Here is a 21,259-nt window from a genome sequence, read left to right on the forward strand (position 1 = left end):
CACTGCTGATGTACAAAAGGTATAGAGGGACTTTGAAGAAAATTCTTCTGCTAAAGTTCTGGAAAACCTCGGTCTGTGAAATGGAAAGGGAGCAAGAAACAATCTATTGGAGGAGCTCAGCAGGTCAAGCAGCATCAAAGGGAGGAAAAGAATTGTTAATGTTTCGAGCTAAAACAGTATCACAAATGGAAAGTGAATTCAGCAAATCACAGAATTGATTGTAATTTCAGGAAATATAACCTGCAGGGCTCAGGGAAAGAGAAATGGAATGGGACTGAATACATGATCATAATACCATAAAACACAGGAACAGAATCAGGCCATTCAGCCCATTGAGTCTGCTCCACTATTCCATCAAGACTGATCCCAGATCCCACTCAACCCCAAACACTTGCTTTCTTGCCATAAACTATCATGCCCTGACCAATCATCAAACTACCAATTTTCACTTTAAGTATACCAACAGTCATGGCCTCCACAGCTGTCTGTGGCAGATGACTCCACATTCACTATTCTCCAGCTAAAATAAATTCCTCCCTAACTCTTTTTTTAAAGTGTTGCCCCTCAATTTTGAGGCTGTGTCCAAGAGTTCTGGACAACCCCACCACAGGAAACACCCTTCACATCCACTTTATCTAGTTCTTTCAACATTCAGTAGGTTTCAAAGAGATCCCCCGATATTCTTCTAAATTCCAGTGGGAATCATCCTTGTAAACTTCCTTGAACTCTCTCCTTTCTGAGATAAACTGTTGACAGTACTCCAAATGCAGCCTGACTAGTGTCATATAAAGCCACATCATTATCTCTTTGTTTTTATATTCTATTTCCCTTGAAATGAATGCCAACATTGCAAATGCCTTCTTTACTACAGACTCAAACTGTACATTAATTTTCTGGGAGTCTTGAAAGATTACACTGCAAAGAGTCAGCATGGATTTGATGGGGTGAAATACCTCTTCCTGTGCCCAATGATTCAATTATTCTTTTCTAAACTCAGTGTTATATAAAAAAAAATTAAAGATGTTTAGCTAATCTTGTTTCAAATATAAAATGGTAACAAAAATAGTATTTGAGTTCATGGACAAGCATGAGAAAGGATTACATATCGGTATGTGCACACACTTGGTGGTGGGGTGGAGACTCCTCTCTACCAAAGGAGGTGCAAGTGGAAGGGGCAACCCGCAAGGGTTGCCATGTTTCTGGTGCCCCATCTTGTGTACAAGACAACCAATTAACTCCTATGTTATGACCGCAATGTAATATTCAGTCTGAAATGTGCATCCAAAGCCAGTCTATTGTAAACAGCACACCAATAATTGAAACTCGCCCGTTGGTTTAATGGGAGATGGCCTTATAGATAGATGACCAAGTTTTGAGATGGCAAGGGAGAAACTGAAATAATGGAGAAACCATGCAAAACCCTTGACAGTTTACTGTTCAAACACTGTTTTTGTACAGACAGACCTAAAGCACAAGTGTACTGTCTCTTGAAAGTGGCATCACAGCTTGACAGGATGGTGAAGGTGGCTTTTGGAGTGCTGACCTTCATCAGTCAGGGCACTGAGTGGAGAAGTTGGGATGTTATGTTGCAGTTGTATTAGACATTGATGCAGCTATAAAAAAATATTCTATTCAGCTCTTGTCACCCTGCTGTAGGAAAGAAGCCATTAAGCTGGAAGAGTGCAGAGGAAATTTACAAAGATGTTGCCAGGACTCAAGGCTCTGAGTTGTAAGGAAAAGTTAAGCAGGTTGGGAATTCTCAATGAGTTGTAGGAGAATGAGAGGTGATCATAATGTGATGTATAAAAGTGTGAGGGACATAAACAGGGTGAACAGGCACAGTCTTTTTACCAGGGTTGGGAATCAAGAGCTAGAAGACACAGGTTTAAGATGATAGGGAAAAGCTTGTGAGTTGGGGCTAATGAGGGATCTAACAAGAATCTGAGGGGCAAAATTTTTACCGAGAGAACAGTCAGTATATAGAATAAGCTATATATTCTATATGCTTATAATCTCCTTGAAAAGATCGGAACATCTTTACGGATCTCTGACAAGCAACCGTTTGAAATAGAGGAAGGAATGGCAACTGAGAAGACACTTAAATCTTTAAACTGGAGCTTGAAGAAACCAGGAACAAATAATGCAAGTAGCATACAGATCCCAAATAATTCATTCAACTGCTCCAGCACCATCTGCCAAAAAACAACATTTTTTGTGAAGCAGATTAGGAGATAAGAGACATAACAGTTCTGCTTCATTTTTGCTGAAAAGATATTGAAGATTAATGCACATATTGTCAAAGGTGAAACATGAGAAACCTTTCATCACGGATCACAAAATAGCAAGGAGTCAAAGAGTAATACAGCACAGATAAAAGCCCTTTGTCCCAAGGAATTCATGCTGACCATGATGCCCACTAGCTAATCCCAAGTACAGCACAAGAAAAGGCCCTCCAGCCCAAATAATTTCCTATATACACCGCATTTCCCTCCAAACCCCAACCCACAACATACTGTACCTATCCAAGTGCTTCTTAAATGAGACGATTGAACTTGGCTCAAATACTTCCTCTGGCATCTCATTCCATTTACTGATAAGCATGTGGGTTAAAAAGTTGCCCCTCAAGATTTTCTTAAATCTTTCCACTCTCACCCTCAACCTCTGCCCCTGGCTTTGAACTCTATTTTGCTGGTGAAAAGACTATTGCATCCACCTTACCTCAGCCTCTCACACATTTAAACACTTCTGAAAGATCACCCCTCATTAGAAACATAAAAAACCTGCAGCATAATACAGGCCCTTCAGCCAACAATGCTGTGCCAAACATGTACTTACTTGGAAACTACCTAAGGTTACCCATAGCCCTCTATTTTTACAAGCTCCATGTACCTATCCAGGAGCTTCTTAAAAAACCCTATTGTATCCACCATACACCCTTGCTGGCAGCCCATTCCACGCACTCACGACTCTGCATAAAAACTTATCCCTGACATCTCCTCTGTATCTACTTCCAAGCACCTTAAAACTGTACCCTCTCGTGATAGCCACTTCAGCCCTGAGAAAGAGCCTCTGACTATACACATAGAAGATGCCTCTCATCATCTTGTCTCTATCAATGCCTCTATCAGGTCACCTCTCATCTTCCGCCACTCCAAGGAGAAAAGGCAGAGTTCACTCAACCTATTGTCATAAGGCATGTTTCCCAAACCAGGCAACATCCTTGTAAATTTCCTCTGCACCCTTTCTATAGCTTCTGTATCCTTCCTGTACTGAGGTGACCAGAATTGAGCACAGTTCTCCAAGTGGGCCCTGACCAGGGTCCTATATAGCTGTAACATTACCTCTCGGCTTCTAAACTCAATCTCGACTCTTTAACTCAATCTCATCTCTTTAACTCTTTAACATTAACTCAATCCCACGGTGATGAAGGCCAATGCACCATCTGCCTTCTTAACCACAAAATCAACCTGTGCAGCAGCTCTGAGTGTCCCATGGACTTGAAACCCAAGATCCCTCTGATCCTCCACACTGCCACAAGTCTTACCATTAATACTATATTCTACCATCATATTTGACCTACCAAAATGAACCACCTCACACTATGTGTTGAACTTCATCTGCCACTTCTCAGCCCAGTTTTGCATCCTACCGATGTCCCAATGTAACCTCTGACAGCCCTCCACACGATCAACAACACCCCAACCTTTGTGTCATCAGCAAATTTACAAACCCATCCCTCCAGTTCCTCATCCAGGTAAAAATAAAAATAATGAAGGGAAGAGGTCCCAGAACAGATCCCTGAGACACACACCTGGTCACCGACCTCCATGCAGAATATGATCCATTTACAACCACTCTTTGCCTTCTGTGAGCAAACCAATTCTGGATCCACAAAGCAAGGTCCCTTTGGATCCTGTGCCTCCTTACTTTCTCAATAAGTTTTGCACAGGGTACCTTATCAAATGCCTTACTGAAATCCATATACACTACACCTACTGCTCTACCTTCATCGATGTGTTTAGTCACATCCTCAAAAATTCAATCAGGCTCATAAGGCACAACCTGCCTTTGACAAAGCCACGCTGACTATTCCTAAACATATTATGCCTCTCCAAATGTTCATTAAACCTGCCTCTCAGGATCTTTTCCATAAACTTACCAACACTGAAGAAAGAGTCACTGGTCTATAATTTCCTTGGCTATCTCTACTCCCTTTCTTGAATAAGGGAACAACATCTGCAACCATCCAATCCTCCAAAACCTCTCCTGTTCCCACTGATGATGCAAAGATCATTGCCAGAGACTCAGCAATCTCCTCCCTCGCCTCCCACAGTAGCCTGGAGTACATCTCATCCCAGTGACTTATCCAACTTGATGCTTTCCAAAAGTTCCAATACATCCTCTTTCTTAATGTCTACATTCTCAAGTTTTTCAATCCGCTGCAAGTCATCCCTACAATCACCAAAATCCTTTTCCGTAGTAAGTACTACAGCAAAATATTCAAAGTATTAAGTACCTCTGCTATCTCCTCTCGTTCTATACACACTTTTCGACTGTCACACTTGATTGAACCTATTCTCTCGCATCTCATCCTCTTGCTCTTCACATACTTGTAGAATCCCTTGGGGTTTTCCTTAATCCTGCTCACCGAGGCCTTTTCATGGCCCCTTGTGGCTCTCCTAATTTCAATCTTAAGCTCCTTCCTGCTAGCCTTATGATGTTCTAGATCTCTATCATTACCTAGTTTTTTTTGAACTTTTCGTAAGCTTTTCTTTTCTTCTTGACTAGATTTGCAACAGCCTTTGAACACCACGATTCCTATACTCTACCATCCTTTCCCTGTTTCATTGGAACATGCCTTGCAAATATCTCCTGAACATTTGCCACATTTCTGCCATTTCCCTGAGAACATCTGTTCCTAATTTATGCTTCCAAGTTCCTGCCTGATAGCTTTATATTTCCCCTTACTCCAATTAAACGCATTCCTAACTTGTCTGTTCCAATCCCTCTCCAATGCTATGGTAAAGGAGACAGAACTATGATCACTATCTCCAAAATGCTCTCCCACTGAGATACCTGACACCTGACCAAGTTCATTTCCCAATACCAGATCAAGTACTGCCTCTCCTCTTGTAGGCATATCTACATATTGTGTCTTAAACCTTCCTGAACACACCTTACAAACTCCACCCCATCTAAACCGCTTGTTCTAAGGAGGTGCCAATCAATATTTGGGAAATTAAAATCTCCCACCACAACAACCCTGTTATTATTACGTCTTTCCAGAATCTGTCTCCCTATCTGCTCCTCGATGTCCCTGTTACTATTGGGTGGTCTACAAAAAACACCCAGTAGAGTTATTGACCCCTTCCTGTTTCTAACTTCTGCCCACTGAGATTCTGTAGACAATCCTTCCATGACTTCTTCCTTTTCTGCAGCCGTGACACTATCTCTGATCAGCAGTGTCACACCCCCACCTCTTTTGCCTCCCTCCCTGTCCTTTCTGAAACACCTATAGTCTGGCACTATAGTAACCATTCCTGTCCCTGATCCATCCAAGTCTCTGTAATGGCCACAACATCCTAGCTCCAAGTACTGATCCACACTCTAAGCTCATCCCCTTTGGTCATGATGGTTCTTGCATTAAAATAGACACATCTCAAACCATCAGTCTGAGCACATCCCTTCTTTTTCACCTGCCTATCCTCCCTTTCACACTGTCGCCAAGCTTTCTCTATTTGTGAGCCAACAGCCCCTTCCTCTATCTCTTCCGTTCAGTTCCCATCCCCCAGCAATTCTAGTTTAAATTCTCCCCAAAAGCTTCAGCAAACCTCCCTGCCAGGATATTGGTCCTCCTTGGATTCAAGTGCACCCGTCTTTTTTGTACAGGTCATGCCTGCCCCAAAAGAGGTCTGAATGATCCAGAAATCTGAATCCCTGCCTCAAACCCTCAGCAATGCATTTATCCTCCACTTCACTCTATTCCTAGACTCACTCTCGTGTGGCACAGGCAGTAATCCCAAGATTACTAGCTTTGAGGTCCTGCTTCTCAACTTCATTCTTCAATGTTCCAAGGAGTAGCCTGGCCAACCACTCCCTATAACGCGAGCCTCCAAGCCAATCATGAGGGAATGTGGACGAACTAAGATATGCAACAGCTCATATCCTTTTTTATACAATGGACCAATACCATTAAACAAGGGGTATGTGGACCCCAGGTTAGGAACCCCTGTCATAGAAAAGGTAAATATTTATTAATAGACTGCTCAAAGGAGGTGATTGTATTGAGTAATATTGGCAAATTTAAGATGAAATTCACATTGGCATTTGGAGAAAAAAAATAAAGTTTAGTCAGTTACTTTATTTTTGAATTCCAATGCCAACCAGATTGATCAAATTCAATACTACTTATTCAACAATTTCCATTAACTGCTATAGGTTTGCCTTCATAAGCAGTTTCCACTGCCACCTTGATGAGTAGCTTGCCATTATGCTTTACAGATACAATTTCACATGCCAGCAATTCAGTTAAAAAAGAAAAAGTAGGCAAATGGTTTGAATATTGGTCAGGGTGAAACGAAGCCTCAAGTTCTGGGTTTAAACAGCTTGGAGATAACCAACCTGAGGATAAGTGTGGTTTCTGAATTGGAGCAACACAGAATATATGAGGCAGAAAGCAGAATGCACAGAAATGAGGAACACTGAACTTCAATGTTCTTGAAGACAATTCAAACTTCAATGCACACCTCTTTCTGGATATGATTCTAAGATGAAGGAATATGTTGGCAGTGGAAAGAGTGATTATGAAACAATTGCCAGAAATGAGAGATGACGCTGATGGTACTGAGGTATTTTGAGATGTCACTTTTATTACACTTTTTATAATGCTGTTAACATTGTAAGTACATGCTAGCATTTATGTATTAATAAACATTTTATTCATTATCTATACTTCTAACTTAAGCCATCTGGTGGCGTAGTGGCAACAGCGCTGGTCTTCAGGGTGAGAGGTGCCGAGTTTGAATCCAGCCGGCTCCCTTGCACGCTCTCCATCCGTGCCTGGGTTGAGTGTCAAGCTAGCAACTCGACCTCCTAAAAAAAAACCTGGAGAGGGATGGGCTCCCCCAGGTTTCAGATGCCAAAGACACGCCATACGATGAGAAATCACCAAAAAGATCACTGAACACAGCTTGTCATGACGGCACCCCGACGACTCCACCAGGAGCTAAGGGCACGCACACACACACACTTCTAACTTGTTTCTATAGAATTGTTTATTCTGTATTATTGTTGAATGTTGTAATTTTTGTTGCATGCAGTGCCAGTAAACAATAGCAAATTCCGAACAATGCAAATATACACTCAGTGGTCACTTTATTGGGGACTGAAGTGGAACCTGATATGGTCTTCTGCTGCTGTAGCTCATCCACTTTAAGGTTCGATTTGTTGTATGTTCAGAGATGCTCTTCTGCACACCACTGGTATAATGCATGGTTATTTAATTTACTGTCAACTTGCATCAGCTTGGACATTCTCCTCTGACCTCTCTCACTAACAAGCTGACTTTGCCCACAGAACTACCGCTTACTGAATGTTTTTTTCCCTCGCACCATTCTCTGTGTACTCTGGAGACTGTTGTGAATGAAAATTCCAGATCATCAGCAGTTTCTGAGATGCTCAAACCTCCCTCTCTGGCACCAATTATTCCACGGTCCAAGTCACATAAATCACATTTATTCCCTATTTTGATATTTGGTCTGAACCTCTTGAACATATCAGCATGCTTTTACACACCGAGTTGCTGACACATGATTGACTGATTAGATATTTGCAGTCATGAGCAAATGCACAGGTGTGCCTAATGAAGTGGCCACTGAGTGTATATGAAGAATAAAATTTATCCTTAAGTGGTGGTCAAGCGTTCTCTCTCCATCTCCAAGCCCAACATTACTCCACTGCAATGCACACAAAATGTTTAGGAACTCAAAAGGAAAAGAGTAAACAGTCGATAATTCAGCCCAAGACCCTTCATCAGAACTGGGGGGAAATGAAGACCTGGGGAGGGAGGGAGAAGTGCAAGGTGGTAGGTGGTAGGTGAAACTGTAAGGGGGTTGGGCTGAAGTAAAGAGCTGGGAAGTTGATAGGTGAAAGAGCTCAACCTGATCCCTCTACCACCCCCACTCTCCTCCATCTGGTGGAACTGGTCCTCACGCTCAATACATTTTCCTTTGGCTTCTCCCACTTCCTTCACACCAACATTTTAGCCATAGACACTTGCACGAGTCTGAGCTCTGCCTGCCTTTTTGTTGACTATGTAGAGCAGTTTATGTTCCAAACCAAAACCAGTATCGACGACTGTATTGAGGTGGCTTCCTGCACCTGTGCTGAGCTCATCAACTTCCATGCTGCCCTTAAATTTACCAAGTCCATTTCTAACACCTCCCTCCCCTTTCTCTATCTCTCTTTCTCTATCACTGGAGACAGTAGACCTACTGATATCTTTATAAACTCACTGCTTCTCACAGCTACCTGGACTATATCTCTTCCTTCCTTGTTAAAAAAAAAATCTATCTCTGCCGTATCTGCTCTCAGTATGAGGCTTTTCATTCCAAATGGAATCTGGAATGCCCCATTTCTTCAAAGAAAGGGGCTTTCCTTCCTCCATTATCAATGCTGCCCTCACCCGCACCTCTTCCATTTCGCACGTCTGTCCTTACCCCACCCCTCCTGCCATCTCACCAGGGATGGGGCTCCCCTTGTCCTCGTTCTCCAAAACTTCCCCCATATCCAGCAAGAGCCCATCACCGAGCACATCTTTCCCTCCACTCCACTTTCTGCAGGGATCACACCCTCCATGACTCCCTTTTCCACTTGCCCCTTCCCACCGTTTTGCAGGTGAAACAAGTGCCAGACCTGCCCAACACCACCTTCTTCACTATCTTTCAGGGTCCCAAACAGTCTTTCCAGATGAGGGGACACTTCACCTGTGAGTCTGTTGGGGTCATCTTCTATATCCGGTGCTCTCAGTGTGGCCTCCTGTATATCGGTGAGACCCAGCATAGATTGGGAGACTGCTTCACTGAACAGTCTGCCAGAAAAAGTGGGATCTCCCAGAGGCCACTCTTTTTAATTTTACTTCTTGTTCCCATATGTCAGTACACGGTTTCCACGACTGCCGACAAACCCAAACTCAGGTTGAAGGAGCAACACCTTGTATTCCGTCTGGGTACCCTCCAACCTGATCACATAAACATCGATTTCTCGAATTTCTGATAACTGCCCTACTTTCACGTTGACTGTTCACTCTTCTCCATAGATTCTGCCTGGCCTGCTGAGTTCCTCCAGCATTTTGTGTGTGCTCTTGGATTTCCAGCATCTGCTGATTTTCTTATCTTTCTGCTATTACTCCCACTACCTCAGTTTTGACTAGCACAGAGAAAGGATCAAATTTAGGAACTGCTTAGCCTATACAGTTCAGTTAATTCTTTGTGAAATTCCTTCAGTCACTAATATAGCATTCAAACTTCATATGGGTGAACCCAGCCATTGTTGCTACTCATCAAGTATTTCCTTAAGAAGGAATATAAAGTTTAAAAAAATCGCACAAGAAAACTAACCTTGAGTCCTGTTGTTTCAGTATGTGCTTGACTGCCTGTGCTAACGTGAATGTTTTCCCAGTTCCGTAGGGTCCAATGATGAGAACAGGTGGAAGGTAGATGGAAAGTGGAGTTGTGATTGCCAAAATAGCCTCCTTCTGCTTAGTATTCAGCCGGGGATCCAACTGTTCGTCCCATTGTCTACTCCAGTAGGATAAAACAAAACAACTATTTGCAACTCGTGACACTCTTGATGACAAAATGTTAGGATATAGATTTTTTCAATAAAAGATATTATACCTAAAATTTACAACATCCAAATGACGTTGTAGAGATATTGCCCATCTGGAAAAAAAAACCCAAAAAGTAAATACTATGGTTAACTGTGAAAATCAGAAGCATGGAATATTGACTAATCTTTTTTCATTGATTTACAAATGCTCCATTAGGCATGTTGCAAGATATGGATTCATAAGAAACAGAGCAAAAGTGAACTCAGAATCTTTGTAAATGTTTCCAATATTTTATAGTAATCGGGACATAAAGCAGAAGCATTAACACATGGGCAAGGAATGCCACATCAACCATTTAGAACTTCTCCATTTAAAAAGGACTGATTAAACACTTCCCATTGATCCAAATATCCACAATTTTATCCAGTTGCCAAGTGCAATTATTCTATTAACACTGTATAATTAGCAAGTCTGCTACTCCTCCAGCACTGTAAATAGAGAAAGCAGGCAGGTCTTTAATAAAATGTTTATCATTATATCTGGAGTTGAAACAGAAGACATCAAGGGAAGCAGTACACAAAATCCTGTTTTGTGTAACTATTTGCAAGGAGAACTTATACACAATATGTTGACACATTTGTAAAGAAAAAACACTGGTGGATTTAAGATTTACATGAATATTTCACATTTTCCTTATGAACACACTATCAACCAAAGCCTTGTCATAAAAAAAGTTTCTAATTTCAAAAGCTATGAAAATCAGTTCCATGCTGTTAATCTCACATGAATTATTACTCCCAATCAACAGATTAACTACCTTTTACTGAATTTTATGCGCATGAATATAGATGAATGCAAATTTTCAAACCTGCTTTTCTCTCTCAGACAGAATGGTCAATCCAACCTTCTGTTTTTGAAAACACAGCTGAAGGAGGACTATGAAATTTGCCCAGATCTAGATGCCAGCTTCAATAAAGCCATCTGTGGTGAGCGGCATGACTGATGTAATATTAATGCCACATTCTCAACTGTCAGCAAGTTGGCACACCATACCTGATGGGACTCCAGGGAATTGTGGGAAACATGCAGACATCTGGAAAGAGAATACTGTTGTCCTTGATTCTGTCCAGGGCATAATGCATTTCACAGAGGGGCAAGCGATTGAGTTGAAACTGAAGTTCAACCTACGAATTAATAACCATTTATCAGTGGTTAAAAAATATGTTCAATAGAACAATATACATCTGTGTATTGTAGAGTACAATTGTGGTCTTCACAAAGATAAAACTAAAGACTTCAAATAGATTTGTATGCATTTCACTTCTAAAACATTCAAATTTATAAAAACAGATTTTTGATATTCTATTCGTCCACTGGAGTTTAGAGAACTACATGTGGGTGGGTGGTTGGGAGGAACAGGGCTCATTTTGCTGTTGTTGTTTTGTTGTTTACACAAAGTACACCACAGATGCTGGTCAAATCAACATGTACAAAAGCCGGATGAACTCAGCAGGTCGGGCAGCATCCATTGACTGCTCATTTCAACGGATGCTGCCTGACTTGATGAGTTCATCCAGCTTTTGTATGTGTTGTTTTGTTGAATTCTGTCTTGTTTTGCTGAGTATTGTGGGCACACTACTTTAGTGTCAGAATGTGTGGCAAGACTTCCAGACTGCCCTCAGCACCTTCTCGGTTGTGTTGGTTGCTAATGCCGACGATACATTCCACTGTATGTTTTAATGTACATGAGATAAATAAATCTGAATCTGAAGTACCCCCATCAGTATCGAATGGGTTCAATAGTACGTATGATGAAAAGAGTAGCTATGAATTGGCTGACATTTCCTCTCCAAACAGCTACCCATTAGCTAGAGAAACTAGAACCCAAAAAAGAACAAATGAAGTGACTTTCCAAAACAACCTCATGCTGGCAAACAGAAATAGATTTCTGAACAAAATTAAGGCAATAATTAATTACATAATTATCTAAAATCTTGACTGAATCCAATATATCACTGAGCAAACATATTTATTAAATCCAGTTCAAATTTATGCCACATTTTTGAATCATGTTCACATGGATGGAATATCACACTTCAGTGATAGCTGCATCACTGACAGATGCTCTAGAAATAGCTGTCTAAGCCAGTGTACTCTGACAGAAGTTCACCTAAAAGTTACTTCTTCCTGTTGCATGAAAGGGCCCTATAAAAGAAAGTTACCTTCCTTTCCAAGACCAATGCAAACCTTCAATTTGTAATTAGCTTGTTAAATTTAGCAAAATAGCAAACTATCCAAATCTTCCTTTTTTCCTATTCTTCCATATTTGTTCAGGTAAAATCTGCCCATCACAGCTACAATTAAGAATGTCAGAGAACGGGCTCTCTATTCCAACATACAATCTGTATAGGTAATGTTTGACTTACATTTCATATTTGCTCTCCCCCTCCCCCCCCACATCCCATCCCACGATACAGGTGTTTTCACTTTCACACACAACCCTACAGCTTCCTGTCTATAGCACTGACTGCCAAACACTAAGGTTACAACTTGATTTACAATCCATATTTTCACACATTTCTTTCATGGGAAGATGAAACTGGATGTGGTGTGACTCTACAGCTACCTTCCAGAAACAAGTCCAAATTCCCTTCATTGAAGGGTGCATCTGAACGGTGAGAGTCAGAAGCCAACTGCTTGAGTTAACTCTTCGTTGCCCAACATTCAAATATGAGTGACAAAAAGATGATAGTTTTCATTTCACTGATCCAGAAATACCAAAACTGGTGCTGTGCACAAAGGCAAAATATTACAAATGATGTTGTGTTAAAATTAAAAAGAAAAAGCCACAAGTACTCAGTTTTGAGGATGCTGTACTATGAGCTCTAAATACAAAGACCAGGTTAGCAAAGAACAGATGAATCTCTGGCTCACTTGGAAGAACCACTTACGCCCTTCGGTAGTGATGAAGGAGGAGATGAAGAGACAGGTGCTACCCACCCTAAAATTGCAAGGCAAACTGCCAGAACTTGGGAGGGATGAGTGATCAAGGGAGTAATGAGAAGAGTGGTTCCTGGGGAAATCATGAAGGAGAGCAGAGGTGAAGATATGACTGGTGGTAGGATCACGTCAGAAGTGGTGGAGATGGCTGAAGATGTTGGATTGTATGAAGAGACTGGTGGGTTTGAAAGGTGCAGACCAAGGGAATTCCCTTGCTCCTTTGCCTGGGGTGTCAGCTAAAGTAGACATGTGAGGCATCAATGAGCCAACTTTTCACTGAGGAACACCCAGCTCCGGTTACATATATACACACAGGCATTTTTGAGAGGAACTTAAGATAGTAATGCAACAGTGCTTTTTCTTCACATACTGCAGGTATAAGTAACTCTTCCATTCCCACTAGTTCCAATCCTATTTGAACTAAGCAAATATACATCGCAGTCAAAGTCAAACACAAGGTGAACAGCAGTAAGTGCGAAGACAATACCACAAAGAATAAACACAACACAGTGGATTGTTGGTGGTGCAGCTTGAAGGGCTAGAACCACACTGTCTCTCTACATAAAATAAATAACAAGAGGTTCTGCAGATGCTGGAAATCCAGAGTAACCCACACAAAATGCTGGAGGAACTCAGCAGCTTAGGGGGCATCTATGGACAGGATCCTCCTTTTTTCAACTTTATTCATTTCCATAGATGCTGCTTGACCTGCTGAGTTCCTCCAGCATTTGTGTGTGTTACAACAACAAAGCGTTTGGGGAAATCTGTGGTTCTGCACTGAGACATGACAGGTTGAACATTAAGAAAATAACATTCATTTTTAAAGTTAAATAACTAAAAGTCTAAGCAATGGTTTGAATTGAGCACCAGTAATACAGAATTTTAAAAACAAATGATTAACTCCTATCATAATTTCATCTGTTAGAAGGTTACCCTCAGCAGAAGGGCACTAGGGATGCTACAGTCATTGCAGAACACCGTCACTTACCCAAGTAACAGCCTCTTCTTCCTAGTTACACCCGATTTGACTTGATACAGGTAGAGGAAGAAATGTATGTGTTTATTTCCAGGGTAACTAGTGGATGAGCCAATGTTTGGCTGTCAGCCACTCAGTGGCAACTTTATTAAATACATCTGCACATCAGCTCTGTAATACAAATATCTAATTTGCCAATCATGAGGCAGCAACTCAATGCATAAAAGCATGCCAACATGGTCAAGCAGTTCAATTGTTCAGATCAAACATCAGAAAGGGGAATAAATGAGGTGTAAGTGACTTTGACGATGGAATGATTGCTAGTGCCAAATGGAGTGGTTTGTGAATCTTAGAAACTGCTGATTTTCCTGGGATTTTCACACACTAATGGAGCAAAAAATAAAAAAACATTCAGGTGAGTGGTAATTCAGTGGACGAAAACACCTTATTAATGAGGGAGGTCAATGGCCAGACTGGTTCTAGGTGACAGTAACTCAAATAACCACACATTACAACAGTGGTGTACAGAAGAACATGTCTGAACGTTGAAGTGTTCAGCAACAGAAAACCATGAACATACACTCAAGTGATTCTTGGAAAGGCAGGACTGCCATACAGACACAGTCAGGGGTTCCCAACCAGGAGACCACAGAGCCGTTGGTTAATGGTAGGGGACCATGGCATAAAAAAGGTTGGAAACCCCTGGATTAGATCATGGAGGTTTGTACACATTAGGTTTAGAAGAATGAGAAGAGAACCATACAAATCTTATTGAATTTTATTAGAGCTTGACAAATTGAATGCAAATAGTTCCCCTGGCAGAAATGCATAGAAACAGATGTCAGAATCTCAGGTAATAGGTAAGATATGTCGAGAATGGATGAGGATATTTTTTTTTACTCCGGGGGTGGGGGAAACTGGTGGAATTTGTTATTCACAGTAGGCTGCAGAGTCTAAACTAGCAAATGTATTTATGACTGATATATTTCTGGGCAGAATGGTGAAGGAACTGGAATATAGTATTGAGATAGTTAGCTATGATTATCTTGAATGATGGAACAGGCTCGATGCAGAAATTCATACAAAATGCTGGAAAAACTCAGCAGGCCAGGCAGCATCTGTGGAAATGAATAAATAGTCACTGTTTTGGCCGAGACCCTTCATCAATCCTGATGAAAGGTCTCAGTCCAAAATGTTGACTGTTTATCAACTTCCATACTGTAGATGATGCCTGACCTGCTGAGTTACTCCAGCATTTTGTACGTGTTGCTCTGGATTTCCAGCACCTGCAGAATCTCTTCCGTGTAACCAATGCGGAAATTGCCTACTCCTCCACCAAATTTTCTATATTGCTCACAATGCAGCAACCATTTCACAAGTTGCTTTACATTTAAAATTTATAAAAACAATCTTGAGTGAAGAAAAAACACAATTTACCTGTATCTCTCGATCTGCTCTGAGCTTAAGTTCCTCGCAACATTCCTTGGTCAGTCTCAAGTAAATGCATTCCTTCGTTTTTTCTTCAATCATGGCTTCATAAACCTTTTCTTTGGTTCCCTGGACTTGCATGGACCGCTCTTTAGTTATTGGCAACAGCAAGACAGAATTGACTTTGGTCATTACTAATCGTCCGGCCAAAGTTTCTTCTGAAAGAGTCTCTGTGAGTTTGAAGCGAGCAAATAACTGTCCATTCTGAGCATACTTAGCACCGCCTGAAACACCAGTAAGCATGAAATTTGCCACCAGATATAAATTTACTTTAATGTTGAACCTGCAAAGTAAACAGAAATCCTTTATTAAAATGTAAAGCATTTTTCCAAGTAGTTATACAATACCATACACAGATCTATGGCTCAGAAACAATCATCCCATAAACGAAACACATAATAGATTATTGCAGACACTACAAATCTGAAATAACAGGTCGGGTCGCATCTGTGTTGACAGAAAAACAATGAATGTTCTGGATCATCTACTAATATGAATATGCCTCAACATGAAAAGTGAAATTGTTTCTCCCACCATCGGTGCTTACTGAACAACTTTTCATTTCTCTTTGCTAATGTTGGTAATTTTATTTTTAAGGAAACTGATGCAATAGATATTTTCAACTGACAATTTGCTGAAGTGCTTGTTGTTGTCAAGGGATAATTACTAAACAACATCTCAATTTATTTTGCTTCCTTTACCAACACTATGCTTTCTGCACTCCACCACCATCATAGTGATGCCCATCAATTCCAAGGTCAAGAATGCCATATGGCATCACCACGTAATCAAAAACATTGGTGGGAAGCACTTACAAACAAAATTGCTCTAGCTCAAGATCAAAGAAATTGAAATTAAGACAAGAAACAAATCAGGTAAAAATATAATAAACATTTTAGGCTAAGTATTAGCAAGTTAGTCAACAGTAATGATAGAAGTTAGCAACTATAGAGAGAGACCGACATGGAAAATGGGCAGCCTGACACAGGAATTTCAAGTTTGAAGCAATAAATTCCTACAGGGAAAGCAAAGATTCTGAACGCAGCCTCAAATACACAGTAAATAAAAAAGAGATGGCTTACAAAAACAGCAATTAGCAATTTTGTTAGAAATGGGAAAACAAGGTATTCCATTCAGGGATAATTCTGAACAAGCACTGGTGTTACCAGTTTGGTGTAGGGTGGGGCAGCGCAGTAGTAAAGCGATTGGCACATTTTGTTACAATGCCAGATTTAAGATTGGGGTTCCATTCCTGCTGGTGTCTTGAAGGAGTTTGCATGTTGTCTCTGCAACCGCAAGGGTTTCCTCCAGGTGCATCAGTTTCCTCTCACATTCCAAAAATGTACAGTTAGGGTTAGTGAATCATGGGCATGCTCTGCTGGTGCTAAATATGCAATGATAGCACAATCCTCACTAACTTGATTTGATGCAAAACAAACTATTTCACTGTACGTTTCCATGTACACGTGTGAGAATTAAATAAAGCTAATCCCATAAGGAAAAATCTGCGAAGGAATGAAGGAGCTAAATTGAGTTGGATAGTTTGCAGATGGACTCTCTTCTCTGTGGGCAAAAATATGTTCTGCATTCCACACTGCCTCTCACGCATTCGGCTAAAGAATACTTTGGAAAGAATAAGATTTTGGAAAATGAAAGAGAGTGCTCCTCATATATAATTCACTGAAAGTGAACGCACAAGTGCACCAGGCATTTTGAAAGGCAAATAGCATGTTGGGCTTTATTACAAAAGGATTTGAGAACAAAAGCAAAGATACCTCACAGCAGTTTTAAATAATCTTGGTGACAGCATACTTGAAGTTCTACAATTTTTGATTTCTTACCTAAAAAAGGGCAGGTTGTTATCAAGAGATATGAGTAAAGATTCACCAGTCTGTCCCTGGTAGAGCTATATTTCTAGCAAAGGAGGTGTAAGGTGCCCCTTCCCTCCACTAGCCTGCAGATCACCCTCAGGAAAGGTATAGCACCTATTTTTTCCCCTACCATGGTCACATGAATCCATGGAAGCAGGTGGTGAATGGTTGCTTGAGAAGCTGATGCATATCACAAGTCCCGGTTAGGCAATGACTGACACCAAGCAGATAACCTCTGAAGCGTATTGATAATGGCTGGGGTCACCCGTCTTGTAAAGACACTGCTCAGAGGAAGGCAATGGCAAACCACTTCTGTAGAATAGATGGTCATGGAAGGACCATCCATTGCCCATGTTATACAACATGGCAAATAACAAGCAAATGCCCCTACAAGGGCAGGTCTATTACATGAGAAAACAGCAAGTATGTACACCTCTGTTCTCCAGAGTTTAGAAAAATGAGACTCAGCCACAATAAAATGCACAAAACCCTGAGGTTTCATCAAGGTAAATGCCAAAAGCATATTTTCACTGACTAAGGGAGTCAGTCTTAAAATAAGCAGTATGCCATTTATAACTGAAATGAGGAGAAATTTCTTCATTTAGAATGTTCTGCCCTAGAGAGCTGTAGAAACTTAGTCATTGACTTCATTCACAGCGCAGATCAGCAGGCTTCTGAAAATTAATGGAATGAAAGGCAGTGGAAAAAAGGTAAGAAAATAATGGCTGAGGTAGAAGATTAGTAATGAAATTATGAATGACAGCATAGGCTCTGGCGATTAGATGGACTAGTGCTCCTAGTTTTTAATATTTCTTGTAAAATCCATGTTTGGAAGTTTAAGTATATGTGCATGTCTGTATGTTTGGAGGGAAGAAGTTAGAATGAAAATATATGTTAAACTTTATACTAAAAATGGGAAGGATCTGGAAATTCAGGGTCCTAATAATGTACAATTAAAGGGTGTGACAGAAAGACTTTTATTAGAGATGGACAAAAATGGGGAAGATGGAACCTAATCCCTTAGGATGACACAGCTAACGATAAATGGATTTAACAATAGGATATTAATAACATCTCACAAGACACTGAAAATACAGTAGGTGGAGAAGCTAGCAACAAGGGAAATGTGTATAAAGATTAAAAAAATAGAGATGGAAAATCATACTGTCCAGCCGTAAGACAACAGAATCAAAGAAATAAAAGTACCATAAAATATATATATCCGCATTAAGACGAGCAGTTCCCCTTCACTACCACCCTCCTCCATCCAGTGGAACTGGTCTTCACCCTCAAAAATTTCTCCTTCGGTTCCTCCCACTTTCTCCAAAATCAAGGGGTAGCCATGGGCACCCACATGGAACTTTTCATTGGCTACTTGGAACAGCGCATGTTTCAAGTTGTCCCTGGTAAAGCTCCCCCATCTCTTTCAAATACTCAAAGTACTGTAGCGGTGTGCTACACGCAGCGCTAAAATTACGACACGGAGTCGGTAACTGCAGTCGAAGGAAAAAACTTTATTCGAAAACTTCAGCCTCACTTTTAAGCCTCTGTCAACCGGCCCCCCATGGCGCAGAGGCTCCAAAGCTCTGTGCTCGCAAACCCCCGTAGGCTATCTAATTGTGAGTCGGTTCGGATACGCTAGGAAATGGGTCGCCACAGTACATTTATTATCAAAGAATGTATAAATTATACAACCTTGAAATTTGTTTGCTTACAGGCAGCCACAAAGCAAGAAGAATCCAGTGAAAAAAATATCAAAAAAAGACCAACACCTGATGTATGAGAAAGGGGGGGAAAACACAAATCACGCAAACAATTGAAACGAACAACTTTTCGAACATAATTGAGTCCTCAGATCCAAACCCCAGAGTAGGCCCAAAGCCGCAGTTCATAATATTAGTGGGCATGGAGCACAACAGCCAGGGCAGTCTTCATAACCATGGAGACAGGGGTGACCATCACGAAGATGAGCAAAGTTTGCTCTTGCCTCCGATTTTGGCCAGCATTTAAACTGTCCAAACAGCAGATCACTAGGACCTGGCTAATGAGAAGGACCTGAGGCCTAGACCATGCCACTCAGCAACTCATTCTGGGCCCAGATTTCGCCACCCAGCTCGAAGCTACTCTCAAACTCTTCAAATCAGCTTAGCACCCAGAGCAATCCAACCTCATACCCAGGCCAGCTGTTACAGCATTGAATCTCCTCTGCCTCAACCTCTCCTCTCTAACTGGCTCACTCCATTTGCATCAATTCTACAACACACCATCTTGGCTCATTTCCCGAAAGCCTTGCCATCCCTTACCCTCTTGCTATTTGTGATGATAATTTAACACAATTTACCTCAAAAAATGAGTTTTTAGTGATGTTTTTAGTCAAATTTCTTAACTAAAGTGAGCTGTTGCATGCATTCAATAGCACCACCTTTTCTTTCTTCACGACACTGACGACTGCATTGGTGATGCCTCACGCACCCATGTTGAGCTTGTCAATTTAATCAAGTTTGCCTCCAACTTCCACTCTGCCCTCAAATTCACCTGGTCCATTTCGAACACCTCTCTCTCCTTTCTCGATCTCTGCCTCCATCACTGCAGACAAAATATCACCAAGACCTTCTATAAACCTGCCGATTCTCACAGCTATCTTGGCTATACCTCTTCCTACCCTATTTCCTGCAAAAATGCCACTTCCTTTTCTCAGTTCCTTCATCTCCGCTGCATCCGTTCCCAGGATGAGGTTTCACTTCCTCCACCATTGATGCTGCCCTTACACACATTTCCTCCACTTCCCAGTCATCTGCACTCACCCCATCTTCCCACCACCTTAACAGTGATATAGTTTCTTTTGTCCTCACCTATCACAACTCAAGCCTCTGCATCCAACACATCAATCTCTGCAACTTCCTCCATCTTCAACAGGACCCAATCACCAAACACATCTTTACCTATCCACAGGGATCTGTGATTCCCTGTCCATTTGTCCCTCCCCACTAATTTCCACCCTGGCTCTAATCCTTGCAAGTGGCAGAAGTGCTACACCTGCCCATTTACCTCCTCCCTCACCTCCATTCAGGTCCCCAAACAGTCCTTCCAGGTGAGACAACACTTCGCCTGTGAATCTGTTGGGGTCTTCTGCAGCATCTAGTGCTCCTGGTGCAGCCTCCTCTACACTGATGAGAACTGACATAGATTAGGGGACCACTTTGCTGTATACCTCAGCTCCATCTTCAAAAAAAGCTTAATTCCTGGTAGCTTACAATTTCAATTCCTATTCCCATTCCGAATGTCAATCTGTGGCCTTCTCTTCTTCCACAATGAAGCTACTCTCAGGTTGAAGGACTTTTCCACTTATCACCTCTCAGCTTCTTATTTTATCTCCATTCCCACCAACCTGGCTTCAGCTATCACCTTCTCACTCGTCCTCCTTACCCGACTCCCACCACCTTATTCTGACTTCTTCACCCTTCCTTTCATTCCTGTTGAAGAAGCTCACCCCAAAACATCTATTGTTTGTTCATTTCAATAGACATTGCCTGACTTGCTGAATTCCTCCAGCATTACGTATGTGCTGCTCTAAATTTCCAGCATCTGTAGAATCTGTATTCACCATGAAATACAAACTAAATTGCTTAAACTGACGGAAAGGCAATTCTCAGGTGAAAAAACCTGGAAGAAATTAACACATTTACTCTAAATGAGTGAAACTAATCTACTGGCACCAAGAGAATCTTTCAAGATTTAGTCTTGACTGTAAACTAGCTAGGTTTCTTCCAGATTCAGCATTTGCTTTGAATGTAGTCAAAAGATTACAAACTAATATTGAAAGGTCAGGGAAGCATGCAGTACAGAACAACACAAAAAAAAACAAAAGCTTTACATAGAATTGGTATGCTCAGAATTTGAAGATATTACGATTACATTGGTGGGTTTACACTGCAGATGCGCTGTGAAAGGTAAAATGAAAAGAACGTCTATTGAGAGATGAAGCAACTCATTAATCTAGGTAGTATTACCCACTCGTGATTGGGAATTTTTAGTATCTGTACAGCATTTCTCTTTAAAACTCAATCCAGTTTCTTAACTTATTTAAATTATTTC

At 41.1% G+C, this 21,259-nt stretch overlaps 1 protein-coding gene across 6 annotated transcripts in view; it reads right to left on the minus strand.

The window, feature by feature from the left end:
• Positions 1–21,259, minus strand: part of helz (helicase with zinc finger) — a 300,135-nt gene that overhangs the window by 171,116 nt on the left and 107,760 nt on the right. For 3 of the 6 annotated variants that reach the window (XM_059948283.1, XM_059948282.1, XM_059948287.1), the window contains 4 exons: positions 15,243–15,576; positions 10,883–11,013; positions 9,897–9,941; positions 9,618–9,800 (listed from right to left, as the gene is read on the minus strand). In XM_059948283.1, the coding sequence (XP_059804266.1) occupies positions 9,618–9,800; positions 9,897–9,941; positions 10,883–11,013; positions 15,243–15,576 (693 nt within the window). The remainder of the gene's footprint in view (positions 1–9,617; positions 9,801–9,896; positions 9,942–10,882; positions 11,014–15,242; positions 15,577–21,259) is intronic. The other 3 variants (XM_059948284.1, XM_059948286.1, XM_059948285.1) reach the window with 3 other exon arrangements.

Source organism: Hypanus sabinus, chromosome 23 (assembly GCF_030144855.1).
Source record: "Hypanus sabinus isolate sHypSab1 chromosome 23, sHypSab1.hap1, whole genome shotgun sequence".
Lineage (NCBI taxonomy): Eukaryota > Metazoa > Chordata > Chondrichthyes > Myliobatiformes > Dasyatidae > Hypanus > Hypanus sabinus.